Here is a 25,941-nt window from a genome sequence, read left to right as displayed (position 1 = left end):
GTTTGAACAGTAGCAGCTAGCTGGTGAGCACAGCTGTTCTCCCAGGGTGGGGCAGATGGTGGAAGTCAGCAGCTTTGCCTCCTGAGGAGAACTAATTTGGGGCAGAGCATGAGGAGCCCCTGTCCCAGCAGCAGTATCAGTAACAGCCCTACCCTTGTGGGTGGCAGAGAAGGCCAGTGGCTAAGCTTGCCTGAATTTGTGGTCCTGGTTAACATAGGCAGCAGAGCAGCAGACTAGCTAGTGCTATAGGGAGCTTGATATGGTCTACACACAACCATGCAAAAAATCCTGGATGTACCCCAGCTATTCATTCATAATTGGCTGAATGGGAACCTGTACACACATGCAAAGGTGATAGAGGGCCAGACAGGAAGCAGAAACCAGGGGCTGGAGGGACGCCTTAGCAATTACAGAGCTTGCATGCAGAGCCTAAGGACCCAGCACCCACATAAGCTAAACTTAAAAGCCCCGGGGCTGGAGAGATGGCTTAGCGGTTAAGGCGTTTGCCTGCAAAGCTAAAGGACCTGGTTTGATTCCCCAGGACCCATGTAAGCCAGATGGGGGCACAAGAATTTGGAGTCATTTGCAGTGGCTGGAGGCCCTAGTGTGTCCATTCTGTCTCTTTCAAATAAATAAAATATATTTAAATAAAGATAAAAATAAAATAAAAGCCCCAGCTGGAGAAATGGTTCATTGATTTAAAGGTGCTTGCTTGCAAAGCTTGACGAACTGGGTTCATTTCCCCCGTACTCCAGTAAAGCCAGATGCATAAAGTGGCACATGGGTCTGGAGTTCATTTGCAGTGGCAGGAGACCCTGTCAACCCCATTCGTTCCCATTCTCTTTCTCTCTCTGTCCCTCCCCCATCCCTCTCTCCTCCCATTTCACTTAGATAAATAGATAGTTAATTTTCAAAAGGTTAAAGGCCTTCAAAGCACAGAAAGAACTGGGTCCCTTTGTTACCCTGGGGTTAATATACAATCAGGAAGTTTCCCTGTGACTAACTGAACCATCTCTTCATTCTCTGAAGCCTGTCTTCATAGGTTCATGCCCATGTCCTTTTGTAGTTTTAAGGACTCCCACCCTTGTCTACTTCTTCCAAGATTATCTACTTTCCCATCCCCTTTTAGGCAGTTCATTTCAACTGAGTTTAAGGAGAAAGCAGTCTTTCCTGTATTTTACCTGTTTAGATTATTCTCTTCTTCCATGCTGTGACTGCCTGAAACCATCCATGAGGTATTTGTCATGTAAGAGGATGCTTGTCGACCCTCACAGGTAGTGACTAAGTGGGTTAAAGTGTTGTGGGCTGTGGGAGGAGACATTTGTGGATGGGGGTTCTGTCATAGGGCAGCCATGGAAGATGGTGATAGTTTTCTAAAGCAGTCACCAGCCTACAGTAAGATGCCCTGAATCCAGATCCTCGCTCTGTCACTTTGGACCTGTGTGACTAGGGGCGACTTAACTTCTCTGACTCTTGGGTTACTGCTTTATAAAACAGGACTAAGCTGGGTGTGGTAGTGCACGCCTTTAATCCCAGCACTCGGGAGGCAGAGGTAGGAGGATCACTGTGAATTTGAGGCCACTACGAGAGTACATAGTTAATTACAGGTCAGCCTGAGTCAGAGTGAGATTCCCCCCCAAAAAAGAACAGGGCTAAAATAGTCTAAATTTGTAACTATGTTATAAGGTAATACAAGTGGAACTTTCACCCATTGGCGAGCATGGAGAACAGGCTCAATAAGTGGTAGCTAGATATTGAACCCCCAAGTGTTTTCATTGCACACTCTGGCACAAAGGGCTCTCCAACAGCAGAGGAAACAGTGGGAACCAGTACAGTCTGTCTGTGTGTGCATATAGTTCTGTACACAGGAAGTCTGCCTCCTCAGGGACACTTGCAGTATCTTTCCTCACCAAGCTTCCTTTTCATCTTCCAGAAGAGGCCATAAGCACCAATGAGGTTATAAACCAGCTGTTGCACCATGTTGGTGCAATGTGCATTCACCAGCTCAATCTCCTGGCCACCAACCCCAACCTTCCCATCACAAGCATCCTGGGCAAGCAGCATCCAATTGAAGCACACCATCTGAGCAGCATTTGTGACATCATGGAGAAGGCCATGGTGAATGGAGACACCTGCATCATACGTTGCATTCTTGTTGTCTTTCAGGTAAATACATGGCGATGAGGTAAGCGAGATGATACAGAAAAAATAAAAAAAATAAAAAACATCAAAACAACCTCCCCATAAACCTTAGCTTTGCCAGCTAATTTAGTTGTTTTTTTAAAAATATTTTTAGCTGGTGTGGTGGTGCGCATCTTTAATCCCAGCACTTGGGAGGCAGAGGTAGGAGGATCACCATGAGTTTGAGGCTACCCTAAGTCTACATAGTGACTTCCAAGTCAGCCTGGGCTAAAGTGAGACCCTACCTAGAAAAAACAAAACAAAAACCAATAAATAAATAAAGAATATTTTAATTTAATTTATTTATTTTTAAAATTTTACTTAGTAGAGAGAGAAAGAGAGGAGAGAGAGAAAGAAAGCGAGGGAGAGAATGGATGCACCAGAGCCTTTCAGCCACTATAGATGAATTCCACATGCTTAGGCTACCTTGTGCATCTGGCTTTATATGGGTGCTAGGGAATGGAACCTGAGTACTTTGGCTTTGTAGGTAAGCACCTTAACTACCAAGCCATCTCTCTAGCCCCCTTTTTTAAATATTTTATTTGTGATGAGAGAAGGAAGGGGAGAGAGAGAGAGAAAGTATGGGAGTACCAGGGCCTTTTGCTGCTGCACATGGCATCTGGCTTTATGTGGCTACTGAGGAAATGAATTCAGGCCAGCAGATTTTGCAAGCAAGAGCTTTAACCAATGAGCCATCTCCTTAGCCCTAGCTAGCTAATTTCAAGCATAAGAAACACACTCAGTAACTTCCTTGTTTGTATCTTACCGCCTTCTAGTCATCTAATTAGGGCTATCATCATCTCCTTCACACTACACTTAATGGAGTGTTGCTATATAGCTCATTGATGCAATATGCATAAAATACTATAAATGCATCTTTGTATAATAGAAGAGGTCATAGTAAAAAATGCAACTGGTTACCTATTCTATCTACCATGTGCTTTCTTCAGAAGGATTATTTTATCCCCCATAGAATTCACATTTTTAGATTCCCCCCTTATTTTTCTGTAGGTGGTGTTTAAATTTTTCTTCAGCCCACAAACTGAAAGGAACCGAGACATCATTAGACGGTCGGGATTGCTTCTTTGGCAATTATTAATGGCACCAAAAGATCAAATCTGCCCTGAAATCCAAAAGGAAGTCTGCCTTGCCATCAGGTAAATAGCCCATGGTCTTCTTTTCTTCTTTTCCTTTTTAATTTCTATATTAACAACTTCTATACTTACAGACAATAAACCATAACTCCCTCCCCTCCCCCTCTTCCCCCTTCACAACTCCACTCTCCATCATATTCCCTCCCTCTCTCTGTTAGCCTCTCTTTCATTTGGATGTCATCGTCTTTTTTTTCTCAATTTTTATTAACATCTTCCATGATTATAAAAAATACCCCATGGTAATACCCTCCCTACCCCCACTTTCCCCTTTGAAACTCCATTCTCCATCATATCCCCTCCCCATCTCAATCAGTCTCTCTTTTATTTTGATGTCATGATCTTTTCCTCCTCTTTTTTTTTAAATTATTTATTTATTTATTTGAGAGCGACAGACACAGAGAGAAAGACAGAGGGAGAGAGAGAGAATGGGCGCGCCAGGGCTTCCAGCCTCTGCAAACGAACTCCAGACACGTGCGCCCCCTTGTGCATCTCGCTAACGTGGGACCTGGGGAGCCGAGCCTTGAACCGGGGTCCTTAGGCTTCATAGGCAAGCGCTTAACCGCTAAGCCATCTCTCCAGCCCCTTTTCCTCCTCTTATGATGGTCTTGTGTAGGTAGTGTCAGGCACTATGAGGTCATGGATATCCAGGCCATTTTGTGTCTGGAGGGAGCACATTGTAAGGAATCCTACCCTTCCTTTGGCTCTTATATTCTTTCCACCACCTCTTCTGCATTAGACCCTGAGCCTTGGAAGGTGTGATTGAAATGTTACTCAGTACTCCAGTCACTTCTTTCCAGCACTATGATACCTTCTGAGTCGTCCCAAGGTCACTGCCATCTGAAAAGAGAAGATTCTCTACCCAAAGTGAGAGTAGCATTAATATAAGGGTATGAATATTAAGAAAAGTGCTTACTGGGCAGTTTGATAAGCATAGTATATACATTTATCCAGACATCAGCAGATGTTACACCCCTAGGATTCATGACTACCTCTGTTTTAAGTTTTCAGTATCAGGGATGTATCCCCTCCCATGGAGTGGGCCTCCAGTCCAATTGGAGGGCAGTTGGTTTCCACCATGATAGATGTGCCACTATTGCACCCATTGGATCATTTGGCCTGGCTGGCCAATTATAAGGCTTGCAGTGTCCACTGTTGAGTATCTTCACTAGTGGTATCTCTTTCTCCCATTGAACTACATGCAGAATTGCTTCTTCCAGCTTTCTGTCAGCTGGTCTACATGGAGGAGGTTATCAGCTCACTTCCAGCAGGATTTCTCAGTGGCCTTGCAGCCCAAGTATATGGAGTCTTTAGCAATAGGGTTTTACCATCTATTCCTGGTGGGAAACCAAGGGGCTCGGCAATGGCCTATAATGTTTTGGGGGCATCAGGGACCTCCCTGGCCAATAACTCACTGTACTAGGTGTAGTAGATAAGGAACTTGTAGATGTTTGTGTTTTCCTTTAGAATAGGTTTTTTTTTTAATTTTTAAAACTTTTATTAGCATTTTCCATGATTATAAAAAAAAAAAAAATCCCATGGTAATTCCCTCCCTCCCCACCCCCCACACTTTCCCCTTTGAAGTTCCATTCTCCATCATATTACCTCCCCATCACAATCATTGTACTTACATATATACAATATCAACCTATTAAGTACCCTCCTCCCTTCCTTTCTCTTCCCTTTATTTCTCCTTTTTAACTTACTGGCCTCTGCTACTAAATATTTTCCTTCTCACGCAGAAGCCCAGTCATCTGTAGCTAGGATCCACATATGAGAGAGAACATGTGGCGCTTGGCTTTCTGGGCCTGGGTTACCTGACTTAGTATAATACTTTCCAGGTCCATCCATTTTTCTGCAAATTTCATAACTTCATTTTTCTTTACCGCTGAGTAGAACTCCATTGTATAAATGTGCCACATCTTCATTATCCACTCATCAGTTGAGGGACATTTAGGCTGGTTCCATTTCCCAGCTATTATAAATTGAGCAGCAATAAGCATGGTTAAGTACGTATTTCTAGGGAAATGAGATGAGTCCTTTGGATATATGCCTAGGAGTGCTATAGCTGGGTCATATGATAGATCAATCTTTAGCTGTTTTAGGAACCTCCACACTGATTTCCATAATGGCTGGATCAGATTGCATTCCCACCAGCAGTGTAGAACGTTTCCTCTTTTTCCACATCCCCGCCAACATTTATGATCATTTGTTTTCATGATGGTGGCCAATCTGACAGGAGTGAGATGGAATCTCAATGTAGTTTTAATCTGCATTTCCCTGATGACTAGTGACAGGGAACATTTTTTTAGATGCTTATATGCCATTCGTATTTCTTTAGAATAGGCTTTTTTAAAGCCATGATTATCTAAGGGAGGATGCCCAGATGATTTTTGGTCCTTAAGGTTTTCTGAACTAAGGAAAGTTTATCAATCAGGAGTAGTTTTCAGAGAAGGCTATTAACCCTTCAGTCTGGATTCTGGAAGGAAAAAAAATACTGGGTAGAACTGGGGATGAGTGGGGACTTAGGGGTGGGCTGTGCAGACAGGTGTGGGGGTTACATCAGATTTTTTGGTTATTTATTTTTTATTTTTTATTTTTTTTAAATTATTTATTTATTTGAGAGTGACAGATACAGAGAGAAAGACAGATAGAGGGAGAGAGAGAGAGAATGGGCGCGCCAGGGCCTCCAGCCTCTGCATCTGGCTAACGTGGGACCTGGGGAACCAAGCCTCGAACCGGGGTCCTTAGGCTTCACAGGCAAGCGCTTAACCGCTAAGCCATCTCTCCAGCCCTGGTTATTTTTTATTTGGGGGACAGTAGATCTTTTGGGGTGTTTCATGCAGTCCCATGGAAGTTGGATGTTTAAGGGCTGATATTTAATGGTCATGAAGAATTCAGTGACTCATTTTGAAGTGAAGGCATGTATTCTGTCTAGAAGGAATTTTAGTGAGGCATCTGAGTATGCAAGGACCAAAAGAGAGGGTGAACATTGTCATATTCAGGGGGATAAAGTACAGGTAAGAGACAGGATAGGTTTAACTTGAAGGGAGTAGAGCTGTGAGATTTCTTTTTTTTAATATTATTTATTTATTTGAGAGAGAGAGAGAGAGAGAGAGAGACGGGGGGGTGGAGAAGGGAGGGGAGAGAGAGAATGAGAGAGAGAGAATAGGCATGCCAGGGCTTCAAGCAACTGCAAACAAATTCCAGAGGCATGTGCCACCTTGTACATCTGGCTACGTGGATCCTGGGGAATTGAACCTGGGTCCTTTGGCTTTGCAGGCAAGTGCCTTAATCATTAAGCTATCTCTCCAGCCCAAGAGATTTCTTAACATACAGTAATAGATATCTTAGTTGGTCATAGAGAAATGTCAAGTCACCTTAAATAATATTATTAACTATTAAAAACGTTAATACAAGCTGAGTATGGTGATGTATGCCTTTAATCCCAGCACTCTGGAGGCAGAGGTAGGAGGATCGCTATGAGTTTGAGGCCACCCTGAGACTACATAGTGAAATCCAGGTCAGCCTGAACTAGAGTGAGACCTTACCTCAAACAAACAAAACAAAAAAAAAAGGGGGGGCTGGAGGGATGGCTTAACAGTTAAGGTGCTTGCCTACAAAGCCAAAGGACCCAGGTTTGATTTCCCAGGACGTACTTAAGCCATATGCACAAGGTGGTACATGTGTCTGAACTTCCTTTGCAGTGGCTGGATGCCCTGGCATGCCCACTTTTTCTCTCTGTCTGCCTCTTTCTCTCTCAAATAAATAAATACTAATAAAATAAATAAAATTTTAGAAAAAGGTTACTACAACCCAAAATATTATTGTCTCTGGATTGGTAACATTTACCTCTCCACAATCATTGTAGTCCATCATTGTCACACAGGTATGGCTTTTGGGAGTTTAAGCTTTTAGTTTTTTAATTGTCAAACTATATCTTGTAGTTTGTATACAGAGTAGGCTGTTATCCCATATTGATCTTATGAACAGGCAAAGAGGCAGCTCATTAGGAGAGTGATTGATAATCAGAGCCATTAGGAAATACCTAGATCACGTCAAATCTATTAGTTATTATAATCTGGTTATTATTCATGTATGACTTTTTTGTATGTGACATGACATTTACAGGTGACATGAACATTTTATTTAAGTTAGAAAAAAATAATAATATAGTTGATAAGTAAGGAAAAAGGAATGGGAAGTTAATTGGAATTTGTGGAAATATAAAGCTCTGGTTTAGGTAGGATAGGAAGTATAAGAGATTAGTGTTGAAGCAATATTCAAAATATCTTGAATTATTTTAAAGTTAAAAATGATAGAGATTAAAAAGTTAACCAATTTCAAAGTTTAGGTTTAAAGGCTTTTTTGTGTAAGTTTTTTTAGTATATAGAAGATTTATAGTCTTTACTTACTTGGTCCAAAGATCAAAAATTTTTATCAGCCAGGCATGGTGATGCACGCCTTTAATCCCACCCCCAGGGGGCAGAGGTAGGAGGATCACCGTGAGTTTGAGGCCACCCTGAGACTCCATAGTGAATTCCAGGTTAGCCTGAGCTAGAGTGAGACCCTACCTCAGAAAAAAAAAAAAGAGAGAAAAGATAAATTTTTATCTTTAGGAGAACTAATGAAAGTATGTTAGGCTGAAAGGCTAAAATTTTGATTACTCTTGATAAAATTTGTTATTATCAGTTGTTTATTTTATAAACATAATGAAATTATATTTTATGTAATTGTATTGGTTATATAATGCAATAAAATATATTTTATATAATTAGGTCCAGTTTTATTAAGTTTGTAGCAAATAAATAAATAAAAGTCTTATCCAATAAGAAAACATGTAAGAGTGGAACACTTAAACCGATTGTTGTAAACAGGTGTCCTATTTAACAAAATGCAGGCTTAGTTTGGGTTTTTATGTCACATTCAGATAGAGTTTAAGTAAATAGACAAAACTAGTTAAAATATCTTAATCTTGTTAACCTTGATATTGATATGGGAAACTAAGGCTTATAGAACTTGCACCAGATATGGAGTGGAGAATCAGTGTATCTTTATATCAGCATGAGTTGTAGGTTTCCAGTTTCAGGGATGTATTTCCTCCCATGTAGCAGGCCTCCCATCCAATTAGAGGGCAATTGGTTTCCACCATGACAGACATGCCACTATTGCACCTGTTGGCTCATTTTGCCTAACTGGCTAGATATAAGGCTTGCAGTGTCCACTGTTAAGTATCTTCACTGGTGATTTCTCTCTTTCCCATTGAACTGCATGCAGAATGGCTTCTTCCAGCTTTCTGTCAGTTGGTCTACATGGAGGAGGTTTTCAGCTCAGTTCTAGCAGGATTTCTCAGTGGCTTTGCAGCCCAAGTATATGGAGTCTTTAGCAATAGGGTCTTACCATCTATTCCTGCTGGGAAACCAAGGGCCTTGGCAGTGGCCTAAAATGTTTTGGGGCATCAGGGACCTCCCTGGCCAACAACTCACTGGAAGGTATCCCATCCCTGGCACTGAAAATTTCTAGTAACAGTCTATGGCTCATGTGTGTTCCATTGTCCAAAAAAGTAGGTTTCCATATGACTTATTTATATTCTCTTAGATTTTGATTAGCCTTCCCTCTACCTTTCCTTACTCAGTCTCTTTCCCTGACCTCACTTTGGGCTTTTTCACCCCCATTAATCTATTCTTCTATACATATATATAATACCATCCTATTAAGTCTCCCCTCCCTTCCTGTCTATTCCCTTTATATCTCCTTTGTAGTTTACTGGTCTCTGCTACTGAATTTTCTTCCTACTTACACAGAAGCCCAGTCATCTGTAGCTAGGATCCACATATGAGAGAGAACATGCAACATTTGGCTTTCTGGGCCTGGGAGGGAGTATCCCCATACTCATAATGCTTGGGATGTGGGAGGCTCCCAGAGTCTTATGATCATTCACTGACTGAAGAGTGAGAAACTCCCAGAGTTTCTAAGGCCTGAGGTGGGATGCCTTCATCACAGACTGAGAACAAATACCTGTCCTGAAGTTGTAATTTGATTAGGGTGTGGATATAGCAGATCACATGATGAGAGGCCTCTAGCCTGAAGTTCAAAAGTCTGGTGGGAGCGGGTGAAAAAAGAAGAAAAGAAAGAAGACCCCAGGTATCAAGCTGGGAAGACTGGTGGTTTCAGGTCACAGGTGGCGGTTTAGTTCAGAGTAGTGAGTACCGTGAGTTTTAGTGCTCCCGAGGGAGTAAAACATTGGCAGGAAGGTAGAGAGGAGAGGAGGGAAAGAGAAATGGAGGGCATGCAGCCTAAAAGCCCCCAGAGGGCTCTGATCTGAGTCACGGCACCACATGTAAGGAAAGTGTAAGAGAAAAGCAAAAGAGAACACTGGATTTGATCTCTACAGACAGATTGGTTATTGAGAGAAACAGTGAGGGACAGCAATGAAGGCTGAACTGAGTCAGGCTGGGGTTTAAACTTACAAGGTGGATCCTAAGAGAATCAGACTGTATCAGAGGTAGTACTTAAGGAACTTATAGTTGTGTTTTTGTTTAGAATAGGCTTTTTTATTTTTTTTAAAGCCAGGATTATCTAAGGGAGGATACCCAGATGATTTTTTTTTGGTGCTTCAAGGTTTTCTCTGCTGAGGGAAGTTTATCAATCAGGAGTAGCCTGCCAAGGCTGCATGCCTCTGAGGCTTCTTTATTGCCTGCTAGTCTTAGAGATATTTATTAACTCTTTAGTTCCCTCTAGTTTTCAGGAAAGGCTACTAACTCTTCAGTGAGAGAAAGCGGGAAGTAGAGAAAGAGAGAGAATGGGTGCACCAGGGCCTGTAGCCACTGCAAACAAACTCCAGATAGGGTTTCCCTGTATGTATGAAATTGAACCTGGGTCCTTAGGCTTTGTAGGCATTCACCTTAACAACTAAGCTATCTCTCCTGCCCTCATTCATTCACTTATTTATTTTTTTCTCTTTGTGCCATTTAATACTATAGTTATACCAGTCTCTTCTACAAAATTGACAGTTCCAGAGCTAAAGATGGTTTTTGTTAAGTACTGTACCACCAGAGCTCCAGTCCCTTATACATGGTGGGTGTTCAAACTCTTCCCAAGAACAACTATTGAACCCATTCAGGTACTCATGAGAGCAGGCAGAGGTGGCCACGTGTGTGAGCTTGGTGGTGAAGACCATGGTTCAATGACAGAACGAAAGGAGAGGCTCAGGCTGGGTGAGGAGGGAAGCCATGGAGGACGGGAGAAAGCGGACGACACTCACTTCATGAGGCTTTCCTTCCCCTCCCCCTACATCCCATTCTGACTTCAAACAAGTCACTAAATAATCGTTCATTCATTCCCCTGAAGAGTTAGGTAAACCTCAGGATACAAAACCAAGCAAGTTATTTCTGCAGAATTAGAATGTGTTCAAGAAACCGGTCCCAATTTAAATGAACTGGATTTCAACATGGGGACGATGGTTACCAAGGAAGGTCACATACTTCTAATAGATGAAAAGCCAATATATACGCCTTCTTCTCTTAGTCGCTGAGCAAGAAATTTTCTTTCTTGACGAGCTGACATTATTTTTTTTGGTGGCTCTTTTCCCTTCTCCTTTTCCTGGTTTCCCCTTTCCATGGAGTTTCTTTAGACACCTTTGCTCATCCTTAAAATCCTGATGCTCATCTCTGTAGAGGCCAAAAAAACGGAGTGGTGCCCATGAGCACATAGTAAGTGTTGTGATTCGGATACCAGTTGTAAGTCTCCTTCTTCTTGGCCACTGAATAGCTGCACCACTTTCATGGACTTCGAATCAGTAGGCCTGGCCACTTCGCCAAAGAGCCGGGCGCTCAGCCAAGACATGCGCAATGAGTATTCTGAAAGTGAACACATGTCTTGGGCGGTAAGCAACAAGACTCCCGTGACCTTATTTCGTGCACGTCGTTTACTTATTCGCAGGCAGGAAAAAGAGTTCTTCTGCCGCAGCATTATTATTACACCTTTAAAAAACAATCACTTAAGCAATCTGCAAATAAATACGCTGACTGCTTGCTATCTACAGGAGTAATCATGGCACAGAAATACACAGAAGTAATTATGCTGTTGTCTTTATTATCAGTCCTTTGAACACCATGCTCCTCAAGGGCACCAGGTGGTTTGTCGAACTGCTAATAAGTTATGAGGTCATCTGTTCTCTAGGTTACTGGATTAAATTCTGCCCAGAGATAGAGAGCCACTGGACCCAACCTTTCTTCATTTATTTTTAAAATTTTTAAATTTATTTATGAGAGAGAGAGAGAATGGACACACCAGGGTCTCTAGCCACTGTAAATGAACTCCAGATGCATGTGCTACCATGTGCATCTGGCTTACATGGGACCTGGAGAATTGAACCTGGGTCCTTAGGCTTCTCAGGCATACACCTTAACTGCTAAGCCATCTCTCCAGTCCATCATTCATTTATATTTAAGGCAGGTTCTCTCTCTAACTCAAACTGGCTTCAGTATTGCTATTTTATAAGTTCAAGCTTTATAGGTGTATAGCCTTAGTACAACCAAATATAGTTTAGTAATAATTTAGTGACCAAGAGACACTTGCATGGTCTGAAAGAATCATATAGCATTTAAGTCACAGCTTAATTGAAAAGAAAAACTAAAAAAGAAAAAAAAAATCTGTTGTTATTTTCCACTCTTTTTAAAGTGTTTCCCCTGCCCACCCCCAGGTAGGGTCTTGCTCTAGCCCAGATTGACCTGTAATTCACTATGTCTCAAGGTAGCCTTGAACTCACTGCAATCCTCCTACATCTGCCTCCTGAGTGCTGGGATTAAAGGTGTGAGCCACCATGCCTGACCTCTTTTTGGCCTTTTTGAGGGACACTATATGTATAGTTAGTTGGCTTAACTGCTTCATCTCTTCATACCTTTCTAGTTCTCTGTAATTGTGCATGGAGTCTTACATAAGTTCTCATATTCATAGACAGGAGGAAGAGAGGGATTTCATGTATCAGGAAAGTGAATGGGCTTAATAAATCATGTCAGTGAACTAGGTTCAAATGTTCTAAAGTTCTTTCTTGGCAATAAAATAAAATGTTAAGCAAACAAAGATAAGCTTGGTGTGGTGATGCATGCCTTTGATCTGTGAGTTTGGGGCCAGCCTAGGACTACAGAGTGAGTGCCAGATCAGCCTGGGCTAGAGTAAGATCCTACTTGAATAAAAGAAAACAAGGACTGGAGAGATGGGTTAGTGGTTGCCTGTAAAGCCTAAGGACCCCAGTTTGAGGCTCATATTCCCCAGGACCCATGTAAGCCAGATGCACAAGGTGGCACATGCATCTGGAGCTTTGTTTTCAGTGGCTGGAGGCCTTGGCATGCCCATTCTCTCTCTCTCTCTCTCTCTCTCTCTCTCTCTCTCTCTCTCTCTCTCTCTGCCGTTCCCAAATAAATAAAACAAAAAATATATTGAAAGAAACAAAATAAAACAAAAAACAAAGATAACTGCAAAACAAAGTACCACAACTTGATGTAATCAAGCTGGCATCATTGGGGGAGGGGTGATCAACAGTCTCCCTGTATTTAGCCCAGGCTGGTCTGTAATTCAAGATCCTTCTGTCTTAGCCTTTCCAGTGTCAGGTACAGATATGTGCCATCATACCTGGCCAGACGGACATCTGTAATAAGAATTTAGGGCTGAAGAGATTACTCAGTTATTAAAGGCACTTACTTGCAAAGACCGACAGCCTGGGTTCGACTCCCCAGATGCACAAAGTGGTGTATATGTCTGGAATTTGTTTTCAATAGCAAGAGGCCCTGGTGTGCCCATTTCCCCCCTTCTCGTCCTTTCTCTCTCCCTCTTTCTCTCTCTCTCAGAGAAAGACTCTGCTTGCAAATAAATAAATATTTAAAATTTCTTAAGTGTTTAGAGTTTGAATATTTTTAGAATGTTTGTATACAAACATTTTGACTTTTCTGTCATTTCAGCTCTGGTTTAAATATCTTGTACCCAGGTGAAACTGAAATTAATAACCTCCTTAAGCTGGTCTTAACAGAAGGTGAGAATTATCCTCCAATGATCTTTGAACAACTATCTTTTCCCCACCCTTTTCTTTTCTTTTCTTTTCTTTTCTTTTCTTTTCTTTTCTTTTCTTTTCTTTTCTTTTCTTTTCTTTTCTTTTCTTTTCTCTTTTCTCTTTTCTCTTTTCTTTTTTCTTTTCTTCCTCCCCTCCCCTCCCCTCCCTTCCCTTCCCCTCCCCTCCCCTCCCCTCCCCTCCCCTCCCCTCCCCTCTCCTTTTTTCTTTTTTCCCTTTTTGGTGCTGAGGATGAACACAGGGCCTCATTGTGTGCTAGGCAAGAACTCCATTACAGAGCCATACCAGGCCCTTTTTTTACTTTTTGTTTTGAGGTAGGGTCACACTAAGTTGCCCCGGCTGATCTTGAACTCACTAAGTAGCACAGATAAGTCTGAATTTTCATTCTGCTGCTCCAACCTCCTGAGTTGCTGGCATTATAGGCCAAAGTAAGGCACCAGACTCAGTAGCCATCTGTTTGTTGTTTTATTTTGTCCCTAAGAAAACAAGTAGATATTAAGACAGTAAATCATGGGCTAGAGAGATGGCTTAGCAGTTATAGCTTTATCTGCAAAGTTTAATGACGAGTTCATTTTCTCAGTACCCACATAAAGCCAGATGCACAAAAGAGGTGAATGCATCTGGAGTCTATTTGCAGTGGCTAGATCCCCTGACATGCCCATTTTGCCTTCTTCCCTACCTTTTTCTCTCTCTCTCCCTTCCTCCCTCCTCTGTCTCCATCTGCTTGCAAATAAAATATTTAAAAAAATTTTCAAGACAATAAATCTATATTTTCTTCCTATTAATCAGCATTTTTTTTTGTTGTTGTTGTTTTTGTTTTTCTAGGTAAGGTCTCACTCTAGCCCAGGCTGACCTGGAATTCACTGTGTAGTCTCAGGGTGGCCTTGAACTCATGGTGATCTTTCTACCACTGCCTTCCAAGTGCTGGGATTAAAGGCGTGCGCCACCACGCCAAGCTAATCAGCATATTTTAAAAATGTACCAGTGTCTGGGGACGTGGCTTATTGAGTAAGAGCACTTGTTGCACAAGCATCAAGACCTAAATTCTGGCCCTAGTTGGACATGCCAGTAACCCCAGTATTAAGGTGGACAGAGAGGAGGATAGCTGAGACTCACTGGTCAGCCTGTATAACCAAAAAATTGGGAACTGCAGTTTCAGTAAGAGACTCTGTCTCGGGAAGTCTCACTGAAGAATAGTGGAGGACATCTGATGTTCTCTTCTGTATGTGTACATGGTGCACACATCTATACTTGCCTGTACATGCACCATGCTCACATACATATAAACACATACTATACATGCAACAATAACAAAAAAATAGGTATGGTAGCACACACCTTTAATCCCAGCATTTGGGAGGCAGAGGTAGGAGGGTTGCCGTGAGTTTGAGGTCAGCTTGAGACTGCAAAGTGAATTCCAGGTTAGCCTGGGCTAGAGCAAAACCTTACCTCAAAAAAAAAAAAAAAAAAAAAAAAAAGGCTTTTAAGCCTGGCTTGGTGACACACAACTGTAATCTCAGTACTTGAATGGCTAAACAGTCTGATCAAGAGTTCAAGGCTGCTCTTGACTACATAGCTAATTTAAAGCCAACCTGGGCTACATGAGACCCCATCACAAAAATGCGAAGCCAAAACAAATAAAAACAACTTGTTGAGCCAGGCTTGGTGGTGCATGCCTTTAATCCTAGCACTTGAGAGGCTGAGGTAGGAGGATCACTGTGAGAGAGAATGGGCAAGTTAGGGCTTCTATAGCCATTGCAAAAGAACTCCAGATGCAAGTGCCACCTTGTGCATCTGGCTTATGTGGGAACTGAGAAATCAAACATGGGTCCTTAGGCTTAGCAAGCAAGTACCTTATCCACTAATCCATCTCTCCACACCTGCTCTGCTCTTTAGAGCCAAATTAATTTATACCCTTGAGTTTCTAGTACTTCCCTCTCATGCTCTACTCTTCATGTAAGACTATATGCCTCATTCCCCATGTACTTTATAATCTACTTCTTTAAACTTTCTTTAACTTCAAGCTGGGCACGGTGGCTCATAGCTTTAATCCTAGCACTCAGGATGCTAAGGAAGGAGAATAGCTGTGAGTTAAATGTTATCCTGGGTTAGAGTCAAATTTTTTTCTTTATATACCATTCGTTTTCTTTCCTTTTTAAGTTGGCAGGGGTAAGGGTTAAGATAGGGTCTCACTATGAATGAAGCTCTGGCTGGCCCCAAACTCATGGCAGTCTTCCAGACTTCGCTTCCTGAATGCTAGGATTACAGGGCTGAGCCACCATACCCAGTTTTCAGTTTTTCAAGTGCTGTTGCTGAAATCATTTACGGAGCTTTGCTATGTGCCAGGAGAGAGGAACAGCGGACTGTCCCAGCTGCGAGATGTGATCCTAACCAGCTTAGCTGAGCAGCTTCAGAACAACCGATTCGGCAGTGATGAGGAGGATCATTACAGGTGACACCCGTTCTGTAGTCACTGCTAGCCTTCTGAGTAATAGAGTGCACTTTATTTTATTTAGTTATTTTGGTTTTTCGAGGTAGGGTCTCACTCTAGCCCAGGCTGACCTGGAATTCATTATGTAGTCTCAGGGTGGCCTTGAACTCTCAGCATTCCTCCTACCTCTGCCTCCCAAGTGCTGGAATTAAAGGTGTGCGCCACCATGCTTGGCTTTTCAGTTTTGTCATGACAGTATTTTGAGCCAGGGAAGAGTACTCAGCAGAAGCAGTGGATGGGACTTCCTTTCGAGCTCTTGGTGGAAGACAAGTCATATCGCTGATCTGTTAGCAGGTCTTTGTTTTTCTACTTTGTTTCTAAAATAATTGGACTAGGTGGTTAGGAACCATTTTGTTGATAACATTTTGATTTGGATGATGCAGATGATTTGTTTGCAGAGTGAATTAATTTTTTATCTTGTTTTTGTTGTACCAGTTATAAAATTTATATCTTTACTATAAGCAATCAATATTGATTTTCCTTCATTTTAAAGACTAAATGATGAACTCCTACACTACATTCTGAAGATTGTTGTACGGGAATCTTGCATCTTAATCACCAAGTGCCAAACTGTCTCTAAAGATGATTTTCAAAAGCTCCTTTCAACTGTGCCTGTAAGTGAAAAATAATAAGTCAGTAGGTGACTTTGTTTATCCCAGAAATGCACAACCAACAAATCGCCTTGAAATTCCTAAGACTGTTTCAACTGCTTGATTCAATAAATTGTTTAAATTTAGGGGGTTTGTTTTACCTAGTGTATGTGTGGTGATGTCCTTCCATGTTAATTTAACACTGTTTTCTTTTCTTAAAATATATTTTATTTATTTATTTGAGAGAGAGAGAAAAAAAAAGCAGAGAGAGACAGAGAGAGAGAGTGGCCTCCAGCCACTGCAAACAAGCTCCAGATGCACGTTCTGCCTTGTGCATGTGGCTTATGTGGGTCCTGGAGAATTGAACCAGGATCCTTTGGCTTTGCAGGCAAACGCCATAACTGCTAAGCCATCTCTCCAGCCTTTAACACTTTTCTAACCTATTAGTGTGTCATAGTGGCTGATAGGAACCAAAAGGTTCGTTAACAGTTTGGGTGGTTTCTACTGTATGGTATGTGCGTGAGAGGGAGGGGGAAGAACTACTAAGGGCCAAAAGCTCAAGTAAGACTTGGGGGTGATTAGGAAGGGCTGTGCAGCTGAGGCAGAAAGTTTAATTCAAAGTATAATAATTGAACTTTGACATGTGCATATATATATTCACGTCATGGGTGAAACTAACTTATTCTGTTTTCTATACTTTCTCTTTTTGTGTCTCTTGTCAAAATCTTTTTTAAAACATAAGGATTACATGATTCCTTCCTTTAGTAGGGTTTCGATAATTTAAATGCCCTTATTTGTGTTAAAGGCTGCATCCTCCTGCCTGCGCTATCTGATGGCAGTTCAGAATCACCTTCTCAGTAACACTATTTTGATTAAACCTGATGAGAATGATGACAGTGACAACTCCTTGCAGGGAGAGACATTGAAGGTACAGGTAAACACCAAGCTTTATTTTAAAGATGCTTTCTACCCTGTGTGTAAAGCTTAACTAGCTAAATTTCTGTGTATTATGATGTCAGTGATCACCATGTGACTTATATTCTTGTCAGGGGTATAAGGCCACTCATTTCATAGATCTTTAAAACATTATCCACTGGTTATTACCATGTCTGTTACACACTCATAATGTATCATCTATATGCTTCTATTAGTCTCCTTGTGTGTTTATTATCGTCTTTCAAAAGCTATAAAATTTGGCCATCACAAGTGATTTCATCATATACAATAGATATATGTATATATACATGTATATGTAAATCTTAGAGTATATCATTATAAACAGTTTTGGCATTTTCATGGTTTATTATATTCTTTTGATTTAGATAGCTTAAAAAATAGCTGGCATGGTGGTGTACATCTTTAATCCCAGCACTTGGGAGACAGAGGTAGGAGGACTGCTGTGAGCTCAAGGCCACCCTGACACTACATAGGTCAGCTTGGGCTAGAGTGAAAGCTTACCTCAAAAAAACAAAAGCAAACAAAATTTCATAAGTAGGCATAGTGGTGCATAATTGTAATCCCAGGTCTTGGGGAATACAACTTCACTGCAAATTCAAGGCCAGCTTGGCTTATATATGGAGTTCTAGGCAAGCCTGAATTAAAGTATGAGACCCTGCCTCAATAAATGACTAAATAAATAAATAAAACCTAAGACCTGGTGCACTGGTGCATGCCTGTAATCCCAACACTCTAGAGATGGGAGGCAGGAGGATCAGGAGTTTAAGGCCATCCCTAGCTACAGACTGAGTTCAAAGTCAGTATGGGCTACCTGAGACCTTATCTCAAAAAACAACTCTCCCTACCCCAAATTGTGGGAAAACTAGAGAAATCAATAAAAACTTTATTTTTCCTTGAAGTGTTGACTTGAGTACACTGAAACCATAAGAACTATTGCACTTTCCTTGTCTTACTCCTCATGACATGTGCCATGCAGACCAGACTTGCTAGGTGCTGGCCAGGAGTTTATCTCTTTATAGGACCACCTTTTATAAACAGTCAGGTATGCCTGAATTGTTTATTTAAACTGCCAATTCTGTCCATTTACCTTCTCTTGCCTCAGCAACCTAATTAGTAAAAAGGAACAGTAACTTCTCTCTGTAGCTTATGGAGGACCAGCAGCAAGCCTACAAATCCTGGCACTGTGCTGCCATGGAGTGTGGCCTGAATCATGTCAGATCATCTGTCAGTTTGTATTTTTGTTTGTTTGTGTGTTTGTTTTAGTGATCTAATTATCATGTACAAAAGACTCCAGAAAATTCTTTTTTAAAAACTTTAAAAAATTTTAAGTTTTATTTGTTTGTTTATTTGAGAGAGAGAGAGAGAAAAAAAAAAAAGGCATGCCAGGGCCTTTAGCCACGGCAAATGAACTCCAGGTGAATGTGTCACCATGTGCATCTGGCTTACATGGGTCCTGGGGGGTTCCAGCTAAGATGGTGGCATAGGCACCATGCCAAAGCAGCCTAGGGGAGAAAAAGCCAAAAAAAAAAAAAAAAAAAAAAACAGCAAAATACACTCTTCTACTAAAAAGTGAGGTGTATAAAAAATTATCAACTGCAGCAGAGAAGTAGGAGAGATCCAGAGTATCTAGAGACCACAGAAGCAGTCTTGGGGAATTGAACCTGGGTCCTTTGGCTTTGTAGGCAATGCCTTAACCACTAAGCCATTTCTCCAGGCCTTTATCTCTTCTTTTTTTTTTTTTTTAAATATTTTATTATTTATTTATTTATTTGAGAGCGACAGACACAGAGAGAAAGACAGATAGAGGGGGAGAGAGAGAATGGGCGCGCCAGGTCTTCCAGCCTCTGCAAACGACCTCCAGACACGTGCGCCCCCTTGTGCATCTGGCTAACGTGGGACCTGGGGAACCGAGCCTTGAACCGGGGTCCTTAGGCTTCACAGGCAAGCGCTTAACCGCTAAGCCATCTCTCCAGCTCTCTTCTTTTTTTTTTTAATTAACAACTTCCATGATTATAAAAAATATCCCATGAGAATGCCCTCCCTCCCCCCACTTTCCCTTTGAAACTCCATTCTCTATCATATCCCCTCCCCCTCTCAATCAGTTTCTCTTTTATTTTGATGTCATGATCTTTTCCTCCTCTTATGAAGGTCTTGTGTAGGTAGTGTCAGGCATTATGAGGTCATGGATATCCAGGCCATTTTGTGTCTGGAGGAGCATGTTGTAAGGAGTCTTACCCTTCCTTTGGCTCTTACATTCTTTTTGCCACCTCTTCCATAATAGACCCTGTGCCTTGGAAGGTCCTTCATCTCTTCTTTTTAACTTTTTATTCAAACTTTTTCATTGACAGCTTCCATAATTATAGACAATAAACCATGGTAATTCCCTCCCCACCCTCACTTTCTCCCTCACAAATCTACCCTCCATCATATTCCCTCCCCCTCTCAATTAGTCTCTCTTTCATTTTGATGTCATCATCTTTTCCTTCTTTTATGAAAATCTTTTGTAGGTACTTTTAGGTACTGTGGGGATTTGTATATCCAGGCCATTTTGTGTCTGGTAGATTGCATTGTAAGCAGTCCTACTCTTCCTTCGGCTGTTACATTCTTTCTGTCATCTCTTCTGCAATGGACCTTGAGCCTTGGAAGGTGTGAAAGAGGTGATGTGGTGCTAAACACTCCACCGCCATTTCTTCTCAGCCCTGGGGTGACTTTTGAGTCATCCCAGTGGTCACCACCATCTGTAAAGAGAAGCTTCTTTAACTAGAAGTGAGAGTAACATTAATATATGGGTAGTAGCATTAAGAGATTTGAGAAAATTCTAACAAAACCCTTTTTAATTTGAAAGGCCAAATTTGATGAATTCCTAAATAAACACAGAGAAATATAGACTTTTTAGAAAAGGCAGGATAGGCTTGGTTATCTAATTATTTTTCCAAGGAAAAAATTTACAACACACACATGTAACCTAAAGAGTTAGTTAGATTATATTTTTAATGGAAAATAATTATAAACTAAACTATTTTAACTAGTGCTTTTTAGACATAGTATTTGTATTCTGTACCATTTATTTTAATGTTTAGTAGCCTATAACTGCCTGCTACTTTAATTGAATTTTTCAACTTGCTGAATTTTAAATATGATGGTTTTAAGACATTAAGGAAGGACAAGGTCACTTGTTTGAGAATGTTGTGTTTTTTTGTCTCATTTTATTCACCACGTATACATGCGCCTCTTATTGTTCTGTTTTTCTCTTTAGCTATCCTCATACCACCCAAGGCAATCTTCCACCTGGACAGTTTCTGGGCTGGCCACCAGGAGCTCTCTTGTGCTGGATGGGATGGGAGCTAGGCCTTACCTCCTAGGCACACAGTGCGCTTCTTGTGAAATACTGCGTATTTCTGGCCGCACTCCAGACCTTGGCCTCCCAAATCAAATTGCTACTGCCATCTGAGAGGAGCTCACTGCTTTGGGCTTGTTCTGGCCAATTCATCATTTCATTTGGAAATACATCATAAAATTTATCATGTCATATTGTCATTGTGAGTGTGTGTTTATCACAAAACCCCAAACTAATATCATGATATTTTCTACCTAGGAGCTAAAGGTCAGTATTTTGGCTCTTGCCACGCAAATCCTGACTGGATGTGATGAAGTGCTAGAAATGCTCCAGCAGGTCACTACTGCCCTCATAAACAGTGACATAGCAGACCGGGAACAAAGGTATGGAAATGCATTGAAAACTGTGACCTGTAGCCCTTCTGGAAGAAATATTTGCTTATGCAAATTGAGACCCTTTTAGAATGTAACTTCTAATGGTCACTTAAATAAGAGAGGAACTTTTGTGAGGATTGGTTGAAATAGCAAGTGATTCAAAGCCAAGTGCAGTTGAACTTTTTAATGTGCTTTTGGGTGGGATTGGGCCAAGAGCCTCGACCTAGGAGTAACAAGGTTATGTTGTACAATATGGTCTCTGACATTTTTGCTGTCATCACTCTCAAACTGGCCTTTCTTTCAAGTGTCTAGCTCAGTGTCTCACCCAGGATGGAAGTGACTCAGTAGTATAAACAATGGCCACACAAAAGTGGCCACCAGATACAAGTGTCAAGACTTTATTGTCACTTCACTTCTCCAACTACAGAGATGACCTATACAGAGGGTGAATTCTCTTTCACAGGAACACAGCTTTTTCTCAGGCTTCACATTAAAAATCCCCACCATGTTTCCTTTTATTGAGCTGAGTACTGTGTTTTTGTTGATTTGGACACTAAGATACACTGACCTAAATGCCATCCTGCAGCAGTGTTCGCTTGCATAACCTTGTCCGTCCCCTTGTCCGTCTTTGATTCTTGCCCACTTTCAGAGGGTAGATGGGAAGTTGGGGCTGAGAACAAAACGTCCTGGACAGGCATTGTGCTGAGGCCTATTAAGACATGCAGTTTTTATTGTGAGCACATGGGAGTAAGTGGAGCCTAATGGGGGAAGCTGGTTCCAACACCACTGTCCTCAGTAACCTTGGAGAATTTACATGGCTCATTACTTTCTTTGGAGACCTGCATACTTTAATTCTCCTAGCAGAGAAATACTATATTAAGAATGAGATTTTTAGCCAGGTATGGTGGCGCACACCTTTTTTTAAAAGTTTTTAAAAATATATTTATATGTATATATATGTGTGTGTGTGTGTATATATATATATATATATATATATATATATATATATATATATTTATTTATTTATTTGAGAGAGACAGATACAGAAATAGGCAGGTAGAGAGAGAGAGAGAATGGGTGCGCCAGGGCCTCCAGCCACTGCAAACAAACTCCAGATGTGTGCACCCCTTGTGCATCTGTCTTACGTGGGTCCTGGGGAGTAGAACCTGGGTCCTTTGGTTTTGCAGGCAAGCACCTTAACCACTAAGCAATCTCTCCAGCCTGGCGCACACCTTTAATCCCAGCACTTGGGAAGCAGAAGTAGGAGGATGGCCATGAGTTCAAGGCCACCCTGAGACTACATAGTGAATTTCAGGTCACCCTGGGCTAGAGTGAAACCCTATGTTGAAACAAAAAAAAAATAATGTGATTTTTGGCCAGGCATGGTAACACACACCTTTAATCCCAGGTCAGCCTGGTCTAGAGTGAGACCCTACCTCAAAAAAAAAAAAAAAATAATAATAATAATAATGATGATGACGATGTGATTTTTGAAGTGAAATTGAAAATTTTCCTATTTAAAGTAATCAATATGATAGACACAGATAGTGGAGTGGTGGCTAGTAGGACTGGGAGAGGGAATTACTGCCCCATAGTTATAGAGCTTTGGTTTGTAAACTGAGCAGTTAGAGAGATGGATGGTGATGATCAGTTGTACATTATTTAATGACCCTGAGCTGTATGCATCAAAGTGAGTAAGGTGATTAATCTTATGCTTGGTGAATTTAACTACAATAAAAAAGATCAGAAGAACAAATTTGCATGCCTGTGTGGCTTCTATGGGGTTCAGTTGCTGTAGGCCAGGAGTAGGTTTCACAGCCATGGGCAGGTGAATCTGCTTCACAGCCATTCACTGCTTCTTCCTCTCAGAGTCAGTACTGAGCCTGCAGCCCTGAGGCCAGGAACCTGGAGAGGTACTAAGAGCAGTCACAGTATTTCAAGACTCCTGTGTAATGTGTCTTGAAGTCTCTGAAATGCACTAAGCAGAATAGCTCTCTGTTCTTTCCTTCTCCCTCAGTAGTAGAAGGTGGAAACTTTGTGAAGTGAATGACTGTAGCTATGAACATTGCACTCAGGTCCGGGGAGATGGCTTGGTGGTTAAAGGAACTTGCTTGCAAAGCCCAATGGCCTGGATTCAGTTCTCCAGTACCCATGTAAAGCCAGATACACAAAGTGGCACATGCGTGTGGAGTTTGCTTACAACAGCAGGAGGCCCTGGAGTGCCCTACTCTCTTCCCCCCTCAAACAAATGAATGTTTTTTTAAAAAAAAATTTTAATTTATTTTTATTTATTTGAGAGCAACAGAGAGAGAGAGAGAGAGAGAGAGAGAGAGAGAGAGAATGGGCGCGCCAGGGCTTCCAGCCACTGCAAATGAACTCCAGACACGTGCGCCCCCTTGTGCATCTGGCTAACGTGGGTTCTGGGGAATCAAGCCTCGAACCGGGATCCTTAGGCTTCACAGGCGAGTGCTTAACCGCTAAGCCATCTCTCCAGCCCAAACAAATGAATGTTTAAACAATAAACAAACACTGCACTGGTTCCAGCTGAAGAGAACTGATCAAACTCAGAAGATAGTTCCTTCTCTGTACTTGAACATTGCTCACACTGTGTTTTCCTGAACTTACAGGTTAAAGGGCTTGGAACAAGTTACCAAGGCCACTATGCTTGGTCACCTCCTCCCTGTGTTGCTGACCTCCTTGATGCACCCCAATCTACAGACCCTGACCATGGCCGATGCCCTGATGCCTCAGCTAGTGCAGCTGGTGCTCTACACTAGCCAGGTGGGACCATTGTACCCTGCAGACCCGCTCCCTGGCCAGCCTGCTTTGCCATAGAGGGCATCATAAACAGATTTGTCCTTTACAGAAACTGAGAAAAACATGTCCTAAAAAGTCAGAGTGTTAAGGGAATATTTTCCATTTGTGTGATTTAACTACCAGTGGTAGTCTTTAAGTGGTCCTTGCTGACCAGCTGTAAAAATGCTAATAGACAATGTTCTGATGGCAACCATTAGACTTAGTGTCCAGAGTCCTTACCAGGGAAGGGTAGTAATTTACTGATGATGCATTCCCTCCATGTTAAGGAAAATGAGGTTGAGTGGCCTCGCTAGCAGAGCATTTCTTAATGAAGGAAAGAAACACTTTAAGCACTTTAAGAAATGTGTATGGTTTTGTGTTTCAGACGGCTTTGTTGCTTAAAACCCAGTGTCCGGTTTTTGCCGAGGTGGGCTGTTCCCCATGTGGCACATCTGACCAGAAGTGCAGGCTATTTGCTGACGAGAGGTAATTTGGGCTACTTTCTTATTTTCTGGAATGCTTTTATGAAGTGATATCCTAGCAAGGATTATCCAATAAAGAGTCGAAAGTTCTTGAAGGGCCAGAGTCTTACAGATAACTACAGAACGCCTTTATAAATTTATAAGAACCAATTAGAATAAATTCATCATAAATCATAGGATTTTTCAAAATTGACCTGAAATTTTCATCTACCAATAGTAGAACTGTGAAACAGGGGCTGGAGAGATGACTAGAGAGACCCTGGTACACCTATTCTCTCTCTCAAATAAATGAAAATAGGGCTGGAGAGCTGGGTGTGGCGGCACATGCCTTTAATCCCAGCACTTGGGAGGCAGAGGTAGGAGGATTGTGGTGAGCTTGAGGCCACCCTGAGACTACATAGTGAATTCCAGGTCAGCCTGGCCTAGAGTGAGACCCTACCTTGAAAAAACAAAAAAACAAAAAAAGGAAAAAAAATTGCAGTGAAAATTAGTTATAAAGCCTCAGAGTTTTCAACAACTGAAAATGAAAGAAAAACAAAAGGAAATTTCACAGGACACTACCACTTTGGGGTTTGAGAAAGGGGCTATTCAAGGTTGTTTCCATTGTCTCTTTTTCCTGAGTGACATTTTTGTTGTTGTTTTGCTTTGATCTTGTTTTTGTTTTTTGAGGTAGGATCTTGCTCTAGCCCAGGCTTACCTGGAATTCACCATGTAGTCTCAAGGTAGCCTGTAACTCACAGTGATCCTCCTATCTTTGCCTCCCTGAGTGCTGTGATTAAAGGCATATGCCACCATGCCTGGCTTCCTGAGTAACTTTTTTTTTTTTTTTTTTTTTTTGGTTTTTCAAGGTAGGGGTCACTCTGGTCCATGCTGACCTGGAATTCACTATGTAGTCTCAGGATGGCCTCGAACTCACTGCGATCCTCCTACCTCTGCCTCCCGAGTGCTGGGATTAAAGGCTGAGTAACTTTTTTTTTTTTTAATTATTTATTTATTTGAGAGCAACAGACACAGAGAGAAAGACAGATAGAGGGAGAGAGAGAGAATGGGCGCGCCAGGGCTTCCAGCCTCTGCAAACGAACTCCAGACGTGTGTGCCCCCTTGTGCATCTGGCTAACATGGGACCTGGGGAACCGAGCCTCGAACCGGGGTCCTTAGGCTTCACAGGCAAGCGCTTAACTGCTAAGCCATCTCTCCAGCCCCTGAGTAACTTTTAAAGAGAGGTAAGCAAGTCTTCTGGATATCATTTGCATTTTTCTCTTGAAAGAAGAGAGGAGGGTCCAAATACAATATTAAGTTTATATATACTCTTAAGTTTTTATGATGTGCCTGCCAATAAAACAGGTGTTTCCATTAGTACAAATTGCTTAAATGGTGGCATTTTGTTACACAACATGCTGCAAAAAATGTAAGAAAAATGTCTTTTTTTTTTTTTTTTTGAGGTAGGGTCTCACTGTAGCCCAGGCTAACCTGGAATGTACTCTGTATTCTCAAAGCGGCCTCAAACTATGGCAAT

The 25,941-nt window shown here is 41.6% G+C and overlaps 1 protein-coding gene and 1 pseudogene across 3 annotated transcripts in view; one reads left to right on the top strand and one right to left on the bottom strand.

Annotated features, from left to right (window-relative positions):
- Positions 1–25,941, top strand: part of Hectd4 (HECT domain E3 ubiquitin protein ligase 4) — a 227,454-nt gene that overhangs the window by 89,843 nt on the left and 111,670 nt on the right. For 2 of the 3 annotated variants that reach the window (XM_045132393.1, XM_045132392.1), the window contains exons 12-20: positions 1,934–2,166; positions 3,193–3,338; positions 13,292–13,362; positions 15,745–15,850; positions 16,383–16,503; positions 17,285–17,413; positions 21,032–21,156; positions 23,775–23,928; positions 24,329–24,429. In XM_045132393.1, coding sequence (XP_044988328.1) covers positions 1,934–2,166; positions 3,193–3,338; positions 13,292–13,362; positions 15,745–15,850; positions 16,383–16,503; positions 17,285–17,413; positions 21,032–21,156; positions 23,775–23,928; positions 24,329–24,429 — 1,186 coding nt within the window. The remainder of the gene's footprint in view (positions 1–1,933; positions 2,167–3,192; positions 3,339–13,291; positions 13,363–15,744; positions 15,851–16,382; positions 16,504–17,284; positions 17,414–21,031; positions 21,157–23,774; positions 23,929–24,328; positions 24,430–25,941) is intronic. The other variant, XM_045132394.1, reaches the window with a different exon arrangement.
- On the bottom strand, positions 10,909–11,222 carry LOC123454132 (annotated as a pseudogene).

Source organism: Jaculus jaculus, chromosome 13 (genome assembly GCF_020740685.1).
Source record: "Jaculus jaculus isolate mJacJac1 chromosome 13, mJacJac1.mat.Y.cur, whole genome shotgun sequence".
Lineage (NCBI taxonomy): Eukaryota > Metazoa > Chordata > Mammalia > Rodentia > Dipodidae > Jaculus > Jaculus jaculus.
This window is presented reverse-complemented; position numbering and strand designations above follow the sequence as displayed.